Source organism: Zalophus californianus, chromosome 4 (genome assembly GCF_009762305.2).
Source record: "Zalophus californianus isolate mZalCal1 chromosome 4, mZalCal1.pri.v2, whole genome shotgun sequence".
In the NCBI taxonomy this organism is placed as follows: Eukaryota; Metazoa; Chordata; class Mammalia; order Carnivora; family Otariidae; genus Zalophus; species Zalophus californianus.
The window spans coordinates 93,297,212-93,314,867 of record NC_045598.1 but is presented as its reverse complement, the minus strand read 5'-3'; the positions used below and the strand labels follow the sequence as shown (position 1 = coordinate 93,314,867).

Here is a 17,656-nt window from a genome sequence, read left to right as displayed (position 1 = left end):
ACTGCATGGAGCACTGGGTGTTATATGAAAACAATGGATCGTGGGTCACTACATCAAAAACTAATGATGTGTTGTATGGTGACTAACATAACATAATAAAATAAAAGAAATAAGTACTCATGTAAGAGGGACTATGCTACAGAATTGATGTTTTCACCAGCAGTTATTACATATGTAAATGTGTAAGTTGAAAGCAGTTTTGAATTTGAAAGCTATCATTAAAATAGAAAAAGAGCAGAACCAGATCATTGGTAAAGGTGAAATTAACAATTTAAGGATTTTTATCAGTATACAATTTTTATGATCTTTGTCATTTAGTAGATTTGTTTTCAATAAAGCAAAATATTCACAGTAAAAAAAAAGAAAGAAAGAAAGCACCAATGCCTGACTGGAAGTGCACACCATCTGGTGATCTGAAAGTAAAGATTTCCAGGAATTGAAGCAGTTATCTGATGAGAGCTTTTCCAAGGTGTCCATACCAGGCTTGTATACCTTTTTCTCACTGTGCTTCTTCCCTCTTCTGTATGGGAAGACAGTGCCCTGTCTGCATTTCCCAAGCCCTTGCAAAAGGGGGAAAACTTTTCTTTCGATTATGGCCTTTTGGAAATAGCCTCATGATCCTGGGACAAATTAATTTTTCACTTGCTTTTTCTGAAGGGTTAGAAAGTTCAGAATTCACAAATTTTCTTTCATCTGAACTATACACTGACTTAAGATTCTTTTCCAAATTCATGGTCTCTGAATTTTCAACCTTGCTGACTGTGTTGTCGATAATACATTTGGTCCTAAACAGTTCTTTTGAAATTACAGCATTCTTTTAAAATGTCTTTGAAGTTTTCAAAAAGTTAATCAGCTACTGCTTTATGTTTATTCCTATATTGTATCTTCCCAAATGTCTTTGGTTAACTCTTTCATTGTGCTCTCACAATATTTACTATTCTGCTTTTGTGACTTCTAGGAGGCATACTATGGGAGTTTGCCTTCATAAGGAGGACCTTTTTCCCATAAGTCAAAATCAGTGCCAGTAGAATATTTCTTTTTTATTAAGGACTTTATTTATTTATTTAACAGAGAGAGACACAGCGAGAGAGGGAACACAAGCAGGGGAAGGAAGTGGGAGAGGGAGAAGGCTTCCCACTGAGCAGGGAGCTTGATGTGGGGCTCGATCCCAGGACCCCAGGCTCATGACCTGAGCTGAAGGTAGACACTTAATGACTGAGCCACCCAGGTGCCCGCCAATGAATATTTCAGTTGGCTACTTTTCAGACCTAGAGTCCTGGTTTAGAACCATCACACAATTTGGAATTGTTATGTTACTTCTCTTATTTTTCATAATTATTTTACATTTTATATTTTGTTGCCTGTCAAAACTTTTTTTAAAAATAATGTACCCAATAAGGTGATGCTATCTCATGCTCTGAGATGATCTCTAAACTGACCTTGACAAGATATGGGCTTTAAGTTGGAGTACCTGAGAGTTTTTCCCTCCTAACCTTCCTTGTTACTCAAATGTAGTCTTAAGTGGTTTCCAACTGCTATGCACTTTCCCTCCAATGTAGGATGTGACAATCAGGAAAGGTCCTTCCTGGCACTGAGGGGCAAAACCACTAAATATGGAAAACCTGACTCTTGATCAGTGATGCTTTCAAAGAGAGATCTTGATCAAAAGGGGGACAAGGTGAATTATTAATAAAAGGAAATCTCATTTTATTTTATTTTATTTTATTTTATTATGTTATGTTAGTTGAAATCTCATTTAGAATGGTGTTGGGAGACCAGCAGAGGGAACATTTATGCCCTACCCCTCATCAACTGGTGACCCAATAAGGAGAGATGGATTTGCGCATGGATACTACTTTACTACACTAGCAGGAGGAAGAAAGGCTCTCTTCCTCTCCTGCAACAGTCCAACTAATGAGAAGCCACTATACTTTGAACTCCCTGTTTACTGCAATGGACATTTTGTTTGTAACAGCCTTCCCAACTTCTCCCGTTTCCTCTGTAAAAGAGCTTTCCTCTACCGTTCTGCCAACTTGCCTATGGCTCTGCCATAGCTTGCTTGGTCTGGATTGCAATTCTCTGTTATTCCCAAATAAACCCATTTTTGCTGGTAAGATAACTGGCAGTTTTTTTAAGGTTAATACCCCATACTTGCAGTCTCACCCATTATCAACATTTTCCACCAAAATGTTACAATCAGTGAACCTATAGAATTTACATTTGAGTGCACTCTTGGTGGTGTACATTCTGTGGGTTCTGCCAAATGTATAATGACATGTATCCACTTTGTAGTTTCATACAGAATAGTTTCACTGCCCTAAAATCCTGTGTTCTCCAATCATCCCTCCCCTGACCCTAACCTCTGGCAACTACTCATTTTTTACTGTCTCCATAGTTTTGCCTTTTTGTGGAATGTCATATAGTTGGGATCATATGATGTTATGATTAACTTCTTTCACTCAATAACATCTATTTCAGGTTTCCTTCACATCTTTCAGATCTTGATAGCTTATTACTTTTTTTAGCATTGAATAATATTCCACTGTCTGAATTTACCAATTTATTTTTCCATTTATCCATTGAAGGGCATCTTGGTTGCTTCAAAGTTTGGACAATTATGAATAAAGCTGCTATAAACAGCCATGTGAAGTTTTTTGTGTAAACATAACTTTAAACTCATTTGGGTAAATACCAAGGAATGTGATAACTGGATTGTACGGTAAAAGCTTATGAAGTTTTGTAAGAAACTTCCAAACTATCTTAAAGTGGCTGTACCATTTTGCATTTCTGCTGGCAATGAATGACAGTTCCTGTGGCTCCACATCTTCACCAGCATTTGGAGTTGTCAGTGTTCTGGATTTTAGCCATTCTAATAGGTAAGTACTAGTCATCTTATTTTTTTTAAATTTTGAATCACAAGTGTAGTTTTATATTTATATGTAGTTTTATGTTAGTTATCTGATTAATGTTTGTCATCCCCTTATAGACTGCAGGTTCCGTGAAAGCAGGGACTGTCTCTGTTTTTGTTCACTTTATCACCTATATGTAGTACAGTATCTCAGACATAGTAGACCTTGATGAATATTTGAATAAATGAGCAACCAACCTTAGCAGCTTATTTGTCAGGTGAGCTTTTACACAAAGATCCAGATCTACTGAAGATAATGGAACAGAACTTGACCTACTGAGGCCATTCCTGGGACCCTAGTTCACCTGAGGCTGTCAGAACTCCGCAGCATCCACAGCCATGCTCAGAAGCATCCAGTCATCTGGCTTTAATAACTCCCAGTGCAGGTGGTGCCTTTTACGTAGAATCTAAATTACTCAATCCAATTCCTTGTCCCCTGGACAAATATCCAACTTTTCCTCTTTGCAACAGCTGAGGAGGAAAGCTGCCTTCTTACTCAAGCACATCTTCAGGGCTTCATGGATGTCTCTGTTTCTCAGGGGGTAGATGATGGGGTTGAACATGGGTGTCAGGATGGTGTAGAGCAGAGAGAATCCTTTGCACAAGAGTTGTGAAGAATTGGCCGAAGGCACAAGGTACGTGGTGATGAGTGTCCCATAAAACACTGTGACCACGGTGAGGTGGGAGGAGCAGGTGGAGAAGGCCTTTCTCCGGCCTGTCCTAGATGGAATTCTTAGGATAGCAACAAGAATGCAGGAGTAGGAGGCAGCGATGAGGAAAAATGGAACCAGGGTTACTGCAGAGGAGGTGGTGAAGGCGATGATCTCAGTCAGTGAGGAGGCCATGCAGGAGAGATGGACCAGAGGGGTGAAGTCGCAGAAGAAGTGATCAATCTCATTGGGTCCACAGAAGGTTAGTCTAGACAGTAGGACCACAGTGATTGCTGTAAGGAGGAAGCAGCAGATCCAAGAGCTGACAGCCAGCCTAATGCAAAGGGGGCCAGTCATGAGGAAGGGATAGTGGAGAGGTTGGCAGATGGCCAGGTATTGGTCATAGGACATCACAGCGAGCAGGAGACACTCTGTTGCAGCCAGGGATCCGAAGAAGTAGAACTGTGCCAGGCACCCCGCCACAGAGATAGTCTTCTGTTGGGCTATGATAATCAGCAACATCTTGGGGACAATATTGGAGGTATAGCAGATCTCTAATAAGGGCAAATTCACCAGGAAGAAGTACATGGGGCTGTGGAGGTGCTGGGTGAACAAAACTAGCAGAACAATGAGGATGTTTCCAGAAATGATTAAGATGTAGAAAGCAAAAAACATTATGAAGAAGAAAATATTTAGCTGTTGGTTGGAGGAGAATCCTCGAAGCACAAATTCCACAATGGTTGTTTGGTTTTCCCAGGGCAGGAGGCCTTGGCTTTCCCAGGACATCCAGTGATAAGACATGCAAAGTGCAGAGTGTTCTAGCTTACGCATAGACCATGGGCTGATGTGGGTGATTTTCATTCCCTGTTCAGGTTTTTGGAAGGTTTTTCATTTGGGTGGAGGAGTATCTTTTTTTTCCAAGCCTGAAATGGGAAAGAAAAGAATTTGCAGTAAGAACTTGTGACCACTCCAATCCCCCCCGCCCCCTTCTCCTGCCTGTGTCTTCATTTCATCCGGAGCAATGTCAGGCTTTGAGGAAAGCAGGACATTGAAGGAAGGGGAAGAAGAATACAAAGGGGAGAAAGGACAGAGGAAAAACAAAGGGAAGAAGAATCATCTGCTATATGCTCGTCCTGAATGCACTATGGTGGCTTGGGGAATTATGGAAAGAATAGAAGATCTAAAAGGAAGGTAGGCACATTCCAAAGAATTTTTGAACTCTAAGGCAGGACCTAGAGAATCAAGGGCCCAGGACAAAGAACTCCCCTCTCCCTCCTCAAGCACTGGTTATGCAGTGGTCCTATCCTACCTATGGTCCCTATCATATCTACTATGAATTTTTCTCCTTTCAGCTTCTCAGTGAGTTGAGAGATTTCTTATTTCTGTTACAGTTTCCAGAACATTAGCAAGAGAAAATCACATGAGTGCTCATGCTGGTGTAATTCAGAGGCAGGGGTGCTTTCTCTCACAGTTTTAAAAATCAGGTCATTAAAAAGACTTTATGAGGAGTGCCTGGGCGGCTCAGTCGGTTGAACCTCTGCCCTCTGCTCAGGTCATGATCCCAGGGTCCTGGGAGCAGGGAGTCTGCTTCTCCGTCTCCCTCTGACTGCTTCCCCTGCTTGTGCTCGTGTTTGTGCTAATGCTCCCACCCTCTCTCTCTCTCTCATGCACATGCACTCTCCCCCCCTCAAATAAATAATAAAATCTTAAAAAAAAGATTTTATGTTGGGCAGCAGTAAATGGGAGAAGATTCAGAACCAGGTGGCCTAAGGCACTGTGTGTAACCAGCCAATTGAGTATAAGGTAGCAGCACCTTCTTTTGAATGAGATAAGAAGGCCCAGGTCTCCTCCTCAATTCTATCTTAGTCCAAGCCGAAGGCCCTACCCTGAAATTCAGGACAGAAAGGGGACCTACCCAAGAAATACTGCTATCCTCAGACAGGGCCAGAGGCTGAAACCATTTGACTCTTCTCAACCCCCTTGTACTAGATCCGTTACTTTCTTCTTCTTCTTCTTCTATTTTTTAAAGATTATATTTATTTATTTGAGAGGGAGAGAGAGTGAGTGAGAGCGCAAGAGCAGGGGGAGGGAGAAGCAGACTCCCTGCTGAGCAGGGGGCCCAACTATGGGCTCAATCCCAGGACGCTGGGATCATGAACTGAAGGCAGATGCTTAACCAACTGAGCCACCCAGGCGCCCCCTGGATCCGTTACCTCTGAAGATAGTTATGGAAGGAGCATATTGCTGCAGGTGGAGATGGGGAGCCCCATGTACAGGTATGGGAAGCACCAGGGTAATAACAAGGTAGTTATCAGGGAATAGCCAGAGAGCCCTGTACAAAGCCAAGAGTGTGGCTTTATAAGGGTCAGACTTTGAAACAAGGCATTTAACTTCTCTGGGACACAGTCTCTCATTCATAAAATGGGATACCAGGAGGGAGAAGAACGTAACATGTGCCTAGAATGTGCAAGAACATAAATACAAAGCGAAATTGCTGGCTGCTCTGGGCTGCCAACGTTGCATAAGTTCACCAAGAAATTGCCTTTACTTTGAAGGAGCCATTGGCAATGAGTCCCTGTTTGTTTTGCCACATCCTGCAGTGTTTGTGCATGTAATTGTCTGAGTCATGAAAGCCCTTCCAGTGCTCTCTCATCATATTAAGACCTTCTGGCAGTACCTGAATCCCATTTTAAAATTGACCCAGTGTCCTAGGTATCATTCAGTGGGGTCCCAGTTCTAGCTTTCCACATGGCTCACAGAACTAACCTGGCATTGGTGCTGACTGAGAGTCTTGGTGTCCATGGGACGCTTGGCAACTGGTGACTCAGATTCTGAGTCTATTGAGTGGAGCATGGGGAAGGCACAAAGAGATGCCTTCTCTTCATCCCTGAAAAGCACAAATAAGGATCTGAGATCTCGGAGGGAGGGCTTTGGTTCTGACTGCGCACAGCCAGACTCCTGGTTGCTGCTGTGATTCCTGCCAATGAGGAGGACATCATTGGATCCCAGGCATGTCCCAAGTGCTGAAAAAAATAGAACTCCATCATCGCAGCAACCCTCTAGAGGGTGGGTTATTACCCTGACTTATTATCCTTCCTTTGTAGATGAAGTCACAGAGAAGTTAAATCACTTACCCATGGTCATCAGCTAGAAAGTGGCAGAGATGAGATTCTGACTTGCCCTCAGTCCCTCACTCCTAACCACGGACACTGCTGTTCCTGGGGCCTGGGTACATGAGCTAGTTTGCATTGTCTCACGGAGGCGGGAAGAGGAAAGTTCCATGAAGCAACCTATCACGCTTTTAACTTCAGGTAAAGGGAGGTCCGCATTGTTGGCTGCTGAAGGAGCCATCCCATAAAGGGTCACAAACTCTAACAGCCTTCTCTACCTGTCACCTGGACTTGCTTTCACACGGCTATTTCTATGTCCTTTCTTTATAATCTTACCAAAAAATCGGGTCAACTTCTTACCTTAAAAAAATCCAAGAACACTTGAGAATGTGCACAGGGGATTACCACTTCCCTTCTACCAGCCAGTTAATTACATTTCTGCTGCGGGGCTGCAGCACCAGCTGGATGCGGTGCAGAGACATGACGAAGAATAGAAAGCCAGTGAAAGGTAGGATAGAACTAATTAGCAATGCCTTGTTGAGAACACAGGCTCTAACACTAAACAGGCCTGGATTCCAATCCCTGCTCGACCACGAAGAGAAGTAAGCAAAGGCATTTTATAACCTTTAAGGGAAAAAGAACTCTGCTGTCTCCAGGGAGTGCCAATGAGGATTCGTAGGGCAGCAGAGAGGTCGGTGATCCTGGCCAACATACCCTAACGTGCAGCCACTATCTCTTGCTCTTGTTTCCTTAGCAGAAGTGAGGGAATCATGCCCTTATGTGAACTCTGCCCCTGTATGCTGCTTGACTCTAGAGCCACAAGCCCAAACAACATAATATGGCTGTAATTCCTTTGGGCACAGGGCTGGGGTCAGAGTAAGTGCTCAGTTAGTGGTAGAGCTTTCTCCCTCCCCCCTCCTCTCCTCTTCACCTCTTTCTCTGCCCTTCCCTCTATTCTCCCCAGTTATATCAGCACAGTTATTGCTATCTAAACATAGGTGAGCTCTTTTAGGAATATAACTGCTTCCCTTCACTGGAGATGTTCAACAAAAATAAATATGAAAACAATCAAAGACTTAACCACTGAAGAATTATTGGGGTTTGATGATTTTTCACGTCCCTTCCAAACTTCAGGGTTTTTGCTGATTGGCAAATATTCCATTCCCCCAAGACACACACAAAGCAAATTTGTAGGAAAGAGAAGACAGTTCTCACAAAGCAAAGTAAAAACAAATAGGAAGGAATCATAGGTTTTGCAGCTTCCATTAACCAAAAAGCAAGAGGGAACAGGAAGTGACTTGGGTGCTGTATGAATGGGATCCTTTCTCTTAGCTGAATTAAGTATCAGTCAACCAACCAATCAATTCAGCCAACACTTGGCTTATTGATAAGGGCTGTAGACTCTTGCCAGCTGCTGGTGAATTCAGGTGAACAGTTGGTTAACCAGATAGACATAGTTTGATTTTGTTACTACACTGATAGTTGATCTAGTGTGCTAGGGAATTGTACCCCTGGCCTCATATGGCAAAGGACAGACTCAAAACAGGAAACACTGAAGTGTATGCCAGCAGAATAGAGGAGCTTTACCTGTGCCTCAGAGGGGTCCACTCTTACTTTGGGGAACCAGGCCACAGAGACAATGGCATGTCCACCTCGCCTGGATTCAGAGAATTGGGCTACACGTCTGGAATCCTGCTTTTATCCAGAGAGCTACCTCCCTTGATGAAAACTAAATTGGGGCTGTCTTTCCACATGAATCTAGGAGGCCACTTGAATTTTCTTCCTGTCTCAACCTTCCTCTGTGTAAACTGGAGTTCCTCAGTGGGCAAAGCCATCACCTCCTCTGATGCTGGTGCTCATGGGCATTTCCCAAATGACTCTGGTGGGGAATTGCTTTTGTTTTGCAAATTATGTGAAACCAGGTTACCTTCACCTTAGAGGAGATCTTTTTTCCTTTGCTGTGCGTTCAGCTCCTATTTTAATAATGACTATTTGCATTTATATTACCTGTATCAAAAGCTCTAATTTAGTGATTAAAAATGCATAATTATGTTACGCTTCGGGGAATGGATTAAAACAATACTTTGAAAGAAGTATTCAGTTTTTTCTATCCTCTGGAAAAGAATGGCTGGGCATTTCCTTATTGTGTAGGTTCGGTAGGGAACTGAAATATCTATGATAGCAAACATTTGTTGTCAAAGCCAATAACTAGGATTCTAAAGAACTGTGTCCTCCCGGATACGTGTCATTTATTAAAAATTGTAACTGAGGCTAGCCCTCTTCTAGGAAATGTAAGTTTGTGATTGATGACCTTATACAATTAGAATTATCATCTACTGACAGGCATTACAAACTGAAGAGATTTTTGTTCCAGCTAACAGATTAATACAGCTGTCTGATAAGTATAACAAATGAAACAATAAAATAATCAATGAATTGAAATGACCTCATTTGTTCATTAGAACTGAAGTGTTTTCTCTATGAACTAGTACCCAGATTTCCTGAAACCTTGGTATTTGCCACTATCTGAACTCATGAATGAACACATATCTGAATACATGAGGTTTTTGACTACGATGTCCTCATTGAAATCTACTGAGTAACCACTGTATGCCAGGCTTGGGGTAAAGCCTATACTCTCCATAATCTTTACAACCTTTGTCCATATTGCCCATCGTACAAATGAGGAAATCCAGGCTTTGAGAGATGAAGTGACTTGTTCAAAATTACCCAAGCAGAAGAATGTAAGGGGGCTGGGATTGGACCGAAAGCTCCATGAAGGCAGAGCATGTCTATTTCCATCACTATTGTATCTACCTCGGAGCCTGGCGCATAGTAAGATTTATAATAAATATATTAATATTTATAAATATTATAAATGTTATATTAATAAAAATAGTATTTATAAATCTTAATATAAAGTATAAGTAAAACTTGGGGTGCCTGGGTGGCTCAGTTGGTTAAGCGTCTGCCTTTGGCTCAGGTCATGATCCCAGAGTCCTGGGATCGAGCCCCGCATCGGGCTCCCTGCTCCGCGGGAAGCCTGCTTCTCCCTCTCCTACTCCCTCTGCTTGTGTTCCCTCTCTCGCTGTGTTTCTCTCTGTCAAATAAATAAATAAAATCTTTAATATATATATATATATAAATAAAACTTATACATCACATGAATAAATATGTGAGCAAAGGTCTGCCTTCAATGCGATGTTCTTTCTATTTTAGCGAGCCCCTTCCTCCAGACTGCACATGGTACTGTTACCCTGTCTGGTTAAAAAGGGGCTGTAGGGCAGACAGTCCCTCCCTTGCTGTCCTGCCCTCTGCCCCCTTGCAGTGTTGTCAATAAACATCTGTCCCCTTTAAAAAAGGGGGGGGCCCCTCTGGTGCCAGAATTGAGGCTGTGAATAGGTAATGGAAGTGGTTCTTGAAACTAAAAACGGTTTTAAATGGCAAATTATACCTGAAAAGTAAAAGGTCACTGATGAAAACAGCAAAGATTACTTTATTTAGAATGATCTCCACAGCACATCCCTCGTAGGTATTAGTTTGGCTCTGAGAAACCCAAGAGCCTAGCTTAAAAAAATGGGTTTCTTTATATTCAAAGAGTTGAGAGTTCCACCTTTTGGCACACCTGTATTTTTTATGTATAAAGACTATAGTCATGGAGGCTATAGTTACAAAAGTGGCAAAGTCTTACTAAACACAACCTAGAATTACAGTGGCCATTATGAGGAATGTTCCAGTTAGATATGATCATTCAAGAAGTATATTTGAAAGTAAACGTTCCCAAATTAAACAGAATGGGATACCTCTTTTAATTGTCATGCAGAAGCCTCTAAAATGTTTCAAAATTCCAAAATGTTCTCATTGAAAGATTCATTGCAGAAGGTTAATGAAAAAGATAGAATGTACTGAAAATGAAAGACTATAAGAATATAAGAAGTAACCCCTACTGTTTCCCTCTACCTTCCTTTATTTGAGTGCTCATTCTAGGAATCCTCTAAGTTGCTTTTCCACTCTGAAGAGTATTAAAAAGTTACCCTTTAAAATAAGACCACCCAAGGCTACAAGCACACCTCTTCAGGTATCTTTTACTCCTTGGTCAAAGACCAAACTGAGGGCTTTAGTTAAAGAACTTTTTTTAGGGGTGCCTGGGTGGCTCAGTTGGTTAAGCATCTGCTTTTGGCTCAGGTCATGATCCCAGAGTCCTGGGATGGAGCCCTGCATCAGGCTCCCTGCTCAGCAGGAAGCCTGCTTCTCCCTCTCCCACTCCCCTTCCTGTGTTCTGTCTCTCTGTCAAATAAATAAATAAAACCTTAAAAAAAAAGAACTTTTTTCAGCCCATAGAGGATCCTCAAGAATTTTTGTAAATAGATTACCTCCTGAGCCTTGTCAAGAGAGGAAAATAAAATTTCACATTGGCCTTTCCTTTCCAAATCCAGAGCAATTGGTCATTGATCTTTCTCTCCCAGGGATGGCTATTGTCTTCTTGCTTGTCTGATTTTATGTTCTAAGACCTTGCCTTGGATTTCTGCCTGCTTGGGGCATGTAGGTTGTGGGTTCTGTCTTTGGCTATCTTTGAGAGTGGCTCTAGAACTTGTGAGGATTGTATTATCTTTTGCACCATCTTTGAGGATGCCTCTTGGTTCCATAAGGTTGTTTAATCACTGATGAAGGATAATTGGGAGGCAGGCAGGCAGGGACAAGGGGCCCCCCTGCCCTAAGAGGAAACCACCCTTAAGAGGATTTTACACTACCTTGGAAGGAGCCCTCTACCCTTTCCCATAATGACAAAAACCTGATTGGATGACAGGCTCAGGGTTAATCAGATTAAAACAGCCCACCAACAAGCCCATAAAAACCCCTAGACTTAGAAACTCTGGTGGTAACCCCTTCGGGTCCCCTCCCTCCTTGGGAGCTTTTTATTATCATTTTGCTTTTGCTCAATAAACCTTGCTTTGTTGCCCACTACTCTGCTATGTCTCCATTCTTCGAAGTGGCAAGACCAAGAACCACAGGCACCAATGGAGAAAAAATCCTGCAACAATACTGCCAGAAATATTTACTGTTTGTCTGGCTGAAACCTGACAAGATATTTGAAAAGATTTAATAACTTTACCATTAGAAGTTTGACCAAATTTGCAGCTGGTATTCAGAACCTGATAGGAATATTTTTAGGTCTTCTCTCCTAAGCTAACTATACACTGAGGGAAAGAGAAATGTCCAACTTAGGTGGGTGGTGTGTCAGTCCTTGATATCATGTAGGCAGCACCCCAATTCTTTGAGGAATTAAAAGTAATTGTTCTTGTTTTGCAATCTGGTCTTTACAGGACCAGTGATATGGCTCCAAAACAATTCAGAGTCCACCAATCATTTTTACCAATCCCCAAACCTCCCCTATTTATCTCAAAAGGCTTGTAAGTATTATAAAATTTCTGGCCTTCAGGGAACAAAACTTCTTAGAGAAGCTTGCATTCTTTTTCTGTGCCTTTGATACATAAATGTTCTACACAGTGTTCTCAAGAATTCTTACGAAGACTATCTTTGTTATGAAAATTTCAAGAAGGTAATTCTTTTTTTATTATGTTCAGTTAGCCAGCATATAGTACATCATAAGTTTTTGATGTAGTGTTCAACGATTCATTACTTGCATATAACACCCTGTGCTCATCACAACACGTGCCCTCTTTAATTCTTATCAAGAAAAAAAGGGGGGGAGGGGAGGTCATTTGTAACTTGATTTGTCAAGGACAAACACAAATCTTGTGTCTATATACATGTCTATGTTAGATTCTAATACTATTAATTGTCTTTGAGGTCTTGTTATATGCCTAGCCTATAAACTGGACCAGATCCTGAATCCCAGATCTGGCTAATATTTATCTCCAAAATAGCATTTCCAATTTTCTCCCAATATGTGACCTTTGGGTCTGGCTTCTTTCACTTAATATTTCAATATATATTTTAAGGATTCATCCATGTTGTAGCACATATCAGTACTTTATTCTTTTTATGGTTGAATAATATTGCATTGTATGGTTATATCACAATATGTTTATCCATTCACCAGTTGATAGAAATTTGAGTGACTTTAATATTTTTATTTTAATTCTTTGGTTGTCACAAATACTGCTATAAACATTTGTGTACTTGTTTCTGTTTTGTTTTTAATTCTCCAGAATTGCTGGGTGATATGGTAATTCTATTTTTACATTTTTGAGAAACTGCTAATGCGTTTTGACAATGATTGTACCATTTTATATTTTCACTAGCAATGTATGAGATTTCTAATTTCTTCACATCTTTATCAACACTTATTATTTTCTTTTTCTTATCATTAAAGCCAGCCCAGTGGGGGTGATATAGTATATCATTATGGCTTTTATCTGCAAATCTCTAATGACTAATGATGTTGAACACTTCTTCATGTGTTTAGTGGCCATTTGTATATATTCTTTGGAGAAATCTCTGTTCAAGTCTTTTGTTAATTTTTATAATTGGGTTATTTTGTTGTTGAGTTGTAAGAGTTTCTTCCATATTCTGTATGCTAGATTCTCATCAGGTATGTAATTTGCAAGTATTTTTAATATGCTTAGCAAATGTTATCTCTAATTCTGTGGGTTTTATCACTTTCTTGGTGATGTGCTTTGATATAGAAAAATTTTATTTTCATTAAACCCAATTTATCTTTTTTAAAAAATCTTTTGTTTTTGCTATTTTATCTAAGAATCCATTGCTAATCCAATTCATGGAGATTTATCCCTATGTTTTCGTCAAATAGTTTTTATTGTTTAGCTCTTACATTTAGATCTTTGAATGATTTTGTGTTAAATTTTACCTGTGGTGTGAAGTAAGGATCCAACCTCATTCTTTTGTATGTAAATATCTAGGTATTCCATCATCAGTTGTGGAAAAGATTTCTTTCCTCCAATGAATGGCCTTTGCATGAATCTCAAAAACCAACTGACAATAGATGTAAGGGTTTATATCTGCACTCTAAATTTTATTTTATTGACCTGTAAATTTATCCTTTTTTATCAAACTAGACTTTATTTTTAAATTATTTTTAATTAAAAATTTAAATTTTATTTTATTAATTAATTTATTTAAATATTAAATTTGTTTATTTGATAAAATTAATTAAAATAATTTTATACAGAGAGGGGAAAGATGGTGGAGGAGTAGGGGACCCTATTCAAACTGATTCTGGGAATTGAGCTGGATATCTACCAGACCACTCTGAACAGCCACAAAATCAGCCTGAGATGTAAGAAGATAGATGTAGATCTCTACAAACAGAATATCACAGGCGGTTGGTTTCGAGGTACGAAGTGGGGAGCTGTGATTCCATGGGTAGGTATTAGAGGATAAACAGAAGGGGGAGGGAGCCTGACTTTTGGGATCCTACACCACCAGTGAGTGATAGCCTCCCCTGCAGGGGACAGAGCACAAACTTGCAGACTAGTAGTGGTGGGGAAAGGACCTTAGGGCAGTCCCCCAGACAGAAACCCAGAGCAGAAGGGACATGCATGCAAACTGGGGGTGGCTGGTGGTTTTAGAAGCACAAAGGACAGAGACAGGCCCTGACATGGAGGCGAGGACTGGGAGAGCTGCTGAAGGGCGTAAAACCCAGGATGCTGCAGTTTATAGCAGCACAGACAGAAATGGAGATAGTGTGGCCTGGAGAGCTCACTGAAGAACAGACTGCAATCTCTCTGCTCTGAGGCAAAGGGTTGGAAACAGTCTCTTCTGCTCTAACTCTCAGAAGGGACACAGAAAGCTGCCAGGCAAAGCTGCCAGAAAACAAAAGCCCACCCAAAACCGGTTTTTCACTGAGCCCATCCCCTGCCACAGGGGGCAGGGCAACTCTACCCAAACAGAGTTGCCTGAGTAACAGCGTGGCAGGCCCCTCCCCCAGAAGACAGCCTGAGAAAACAAGAAACCATCAGCCTTAAGGTCCCTAGAAAACAAGTGCATCTTGCTTGGGTTGTGGTCAATAATTTGGACTCTATACATACCCTCAACCACCCCTCAACAGAATAACTAAGAAGAGGACCCCCCAAAATAGGAAAGATTGAGATTATGATTTACACCACAGATTTACAAATGGATCCAGATATAACCAAGATGTCGGAGATGGAATTCAGGCTAGCAATTGTGAAGACAATAACTAGAATGGAGAAATCAATTAATGGCAACATAGAGTCTCTAAGGGCAGAAATGAAAGCTGAATTGGCAGAATTTAAAAATGCTATCAATGAGATCCAATCTAATCTAGGTAATCTAATAGCGAGGGTAAGTGAGGCAGAAGAACGAATTTGTGACCTGGAAGACCATTTAAGATAAAAAGGGAAGAGAGGAGGCCAGGGAAAAACAACTCAGAATCCATGAAAATAGAATCAGAGAAATAAGTGACACCATGAAACATTCCAATGTTAGAATTATTGGAATCTCTGAGGGGGTGGAGAGAGAAAGAGAGAACTAGAAGTTATATTTGAGCAAATTGTAGCTGAGAACTTCCCTAATCTGGGGAATGAAACAAACATTTGTGTCCTAGAGGCAGAGAGGACCCCTCCAAAGATGAAGGAAAATAGGCCAGCATCCCGGCATGTAATGGTAAAACTCGCAAATCTTAGAACAAAGGAAACCATCTTAAGGGCAGTTAGGGGGAAGAGATTCCTTACGTACAGAGGGAGGAACATCAGAATAACGTCAGACCTATCCATAGAGAACTGGCAAGACATATTCAGGGTACTAAATGAGAAGAACATGCAGCCAAGTATACTTTATCTGGCAAGGCTGTCATTTAGAATGGATGGAGAGATGCAGAGCTTCAGACCGGCAGAAACTGAAAGAATATATGATCACTAAGCCGGCCTTGCAAGAAATATTAAGGGCGGGGTCTATAAAAGGAGAAAGACCCCAAGAGTGATATACAACAGAAATTTACAGGGACAATCTATAAAAACAAGGTCTTCACCAGCAACATGATGACAATAAATTCATATCTTTCAAATAATCACTCTCAATGTGAATGGCCTAAATGCTCCCATAAAATGGCACAAGGTTGTAGATTGGATAAAAAGACAGGCCCCATCCAGAAGCTGTCTACAAGAGACTCATTTTGAACCTAAAGATACATCCAGACTGAAAGTGAAGGGATGGAGATCCATCTTACATGCCAATGGACCTCAAAAGAAAGCAGTGGTAGCAATTCTTATATCAGACAAATTAGATTTTAAACTAAAGACTGTAGTTAGAGACACAGAAGGACACTATATCATTCGTAAAGGGTGTATCCAACAAGAAGATCTAACAATTATAAATATCTATGCCCCCAACATGGGAGCAGCCATCTACATAAGCCAACTGTTAACCAAAATAAAGAGTCATATTGATAACACGTTAATTGTAGGAGACCTCAATACTCCACTCTCTGCAATAGACAGATCATCTAAGCAGAAAATCAACAAAGAAACAAGAGCATTGATTGACACACTGGACCAGATGGACCTCACAGATATATACAGAACATTCCACCCTAAAACAACAGAATACTCATTCTTCTCGAGTGCACATGGAAATTTCTCCAGAACAGACCACATACTGGGTCACAAATCAGGTATCAACCAATACGAAAAGACTGAGATTATTCCCTGCATATTCTCAGACCATAATGCTTTAAAACTGGAACTTAATCACAAGAAAATATTTGGCAGAAATTCAAACACTTGGAACCTAAGGAACACTCTGCTCAAGAATGTTTGGGTCAACCAGGAAATCAAAGAACTTAATTCATGGAAATCAATGAGAACGAAAACACATCGGTCCAAAACCTATGGGATACTGCAAAGGCAGTCCTAAGGGGGAAATACATAGCCATCCAAGCCTCACTCAAAAAAATAGAAAAATCCCGAATTCACCAACTAACTCTACACCTTAGGAACTAGAGAAAAAACAACAAACAATGCCTAAGCCACGCATTAGGAGAGAAATAATTAAGATCAGAGCAGAGATGAATGAATTAGAAACCAGAAATATAGTAGATCAGATCAATAAACTAGAAGCTGGGTCTTTGAAAGAATTAATAAGTTTGATAAACCACTGGTCAGACTTATCCAAAAGAAAAGAGAAAGGACCCAAATTAATAAAATTATGAATGAAAGGGGAGAGATCACAACTAACACCAAGGAAATAGGAACAATTATTAGAAATTATTATCAACAACTATATGCCGATATATTGAGCAATCTGGATGAAATGGAGGCCTTCCTGGAAACCCTATAAGCTGCCAAGACTGAAACAGGAAGAAATTGACAACATGAATAGGCCAATACCAGTAACGAGATTGAAGCAGTGATCAAAAACCTCCCAGAAAACGAGAGTCCAAGGCCTGATGGATTCCCTGGGGAATTCTACCAACCATTCAAAGAAGAAATAATACCTATTCTTCTGAGCTGTTTCAAAAAATAGAAACAGAAGGAAAGCTTCCAGACTCATTCTATGAGGCCAGCATTACCTTAATCCCGAAACCAGGCAAAGACCCCATCGTAAAGGAGAATTTCAGACCGATATCCCTGATGAATATGGATTCCAAAATCCTCAACAAAATCCTAGCTAATAGGATCCAACAATACATTAAAAGGATCATCCACCACGACCCAGTGGGATTTATCCCCGGGATGCAAGGGTGGTTCAACATTTGCAAATCAATGTGATAGAACACATTAATAAGATGAGAGAGAAGAACTATATGGTCCTCTCAATTGATGCAGAAAAAGCATTTGACAAAATACAGCATCCTTTCCTGATTAAAACTCTTCAGAGTATAGAGATAGAGGGAGCATTCCTCAGGTGCATAAAATCCAACTATGAAAAACCCAGAGTGAATATCATCTCAAAGGGGAAAAGCTGAGAGCCTTTCCCTTAAGATCAGGAACACGTCAAGGATACCCACTCTCACCACTATTGTTCAACATAGTACTAGAAGTCCT

General features: G+C 40.7%; 1 protein-coding gene across 1 annotated transcript; it reads right to left on the bottom strand.

Annotated features, from left to right (window-relative positions):
- Positions 1–3,324: 3,324 nt before the first annotated feature.
- On the bottom strand, positions 3,325–4,344 carry LOC113926418 (olfactory receptor 11A1-like). The gene has a single exon (XM_027601270.1). It carries the CDS (start codon positions 4,342–4,344, stop codon positions 3,325–3,327), a length of 1,020 nt encoding a protein of 339 aa, XP_027457071.1.
- Between the last annotated feature and the right edge of the window lie 13,312 nt (positions 4,345–17,656).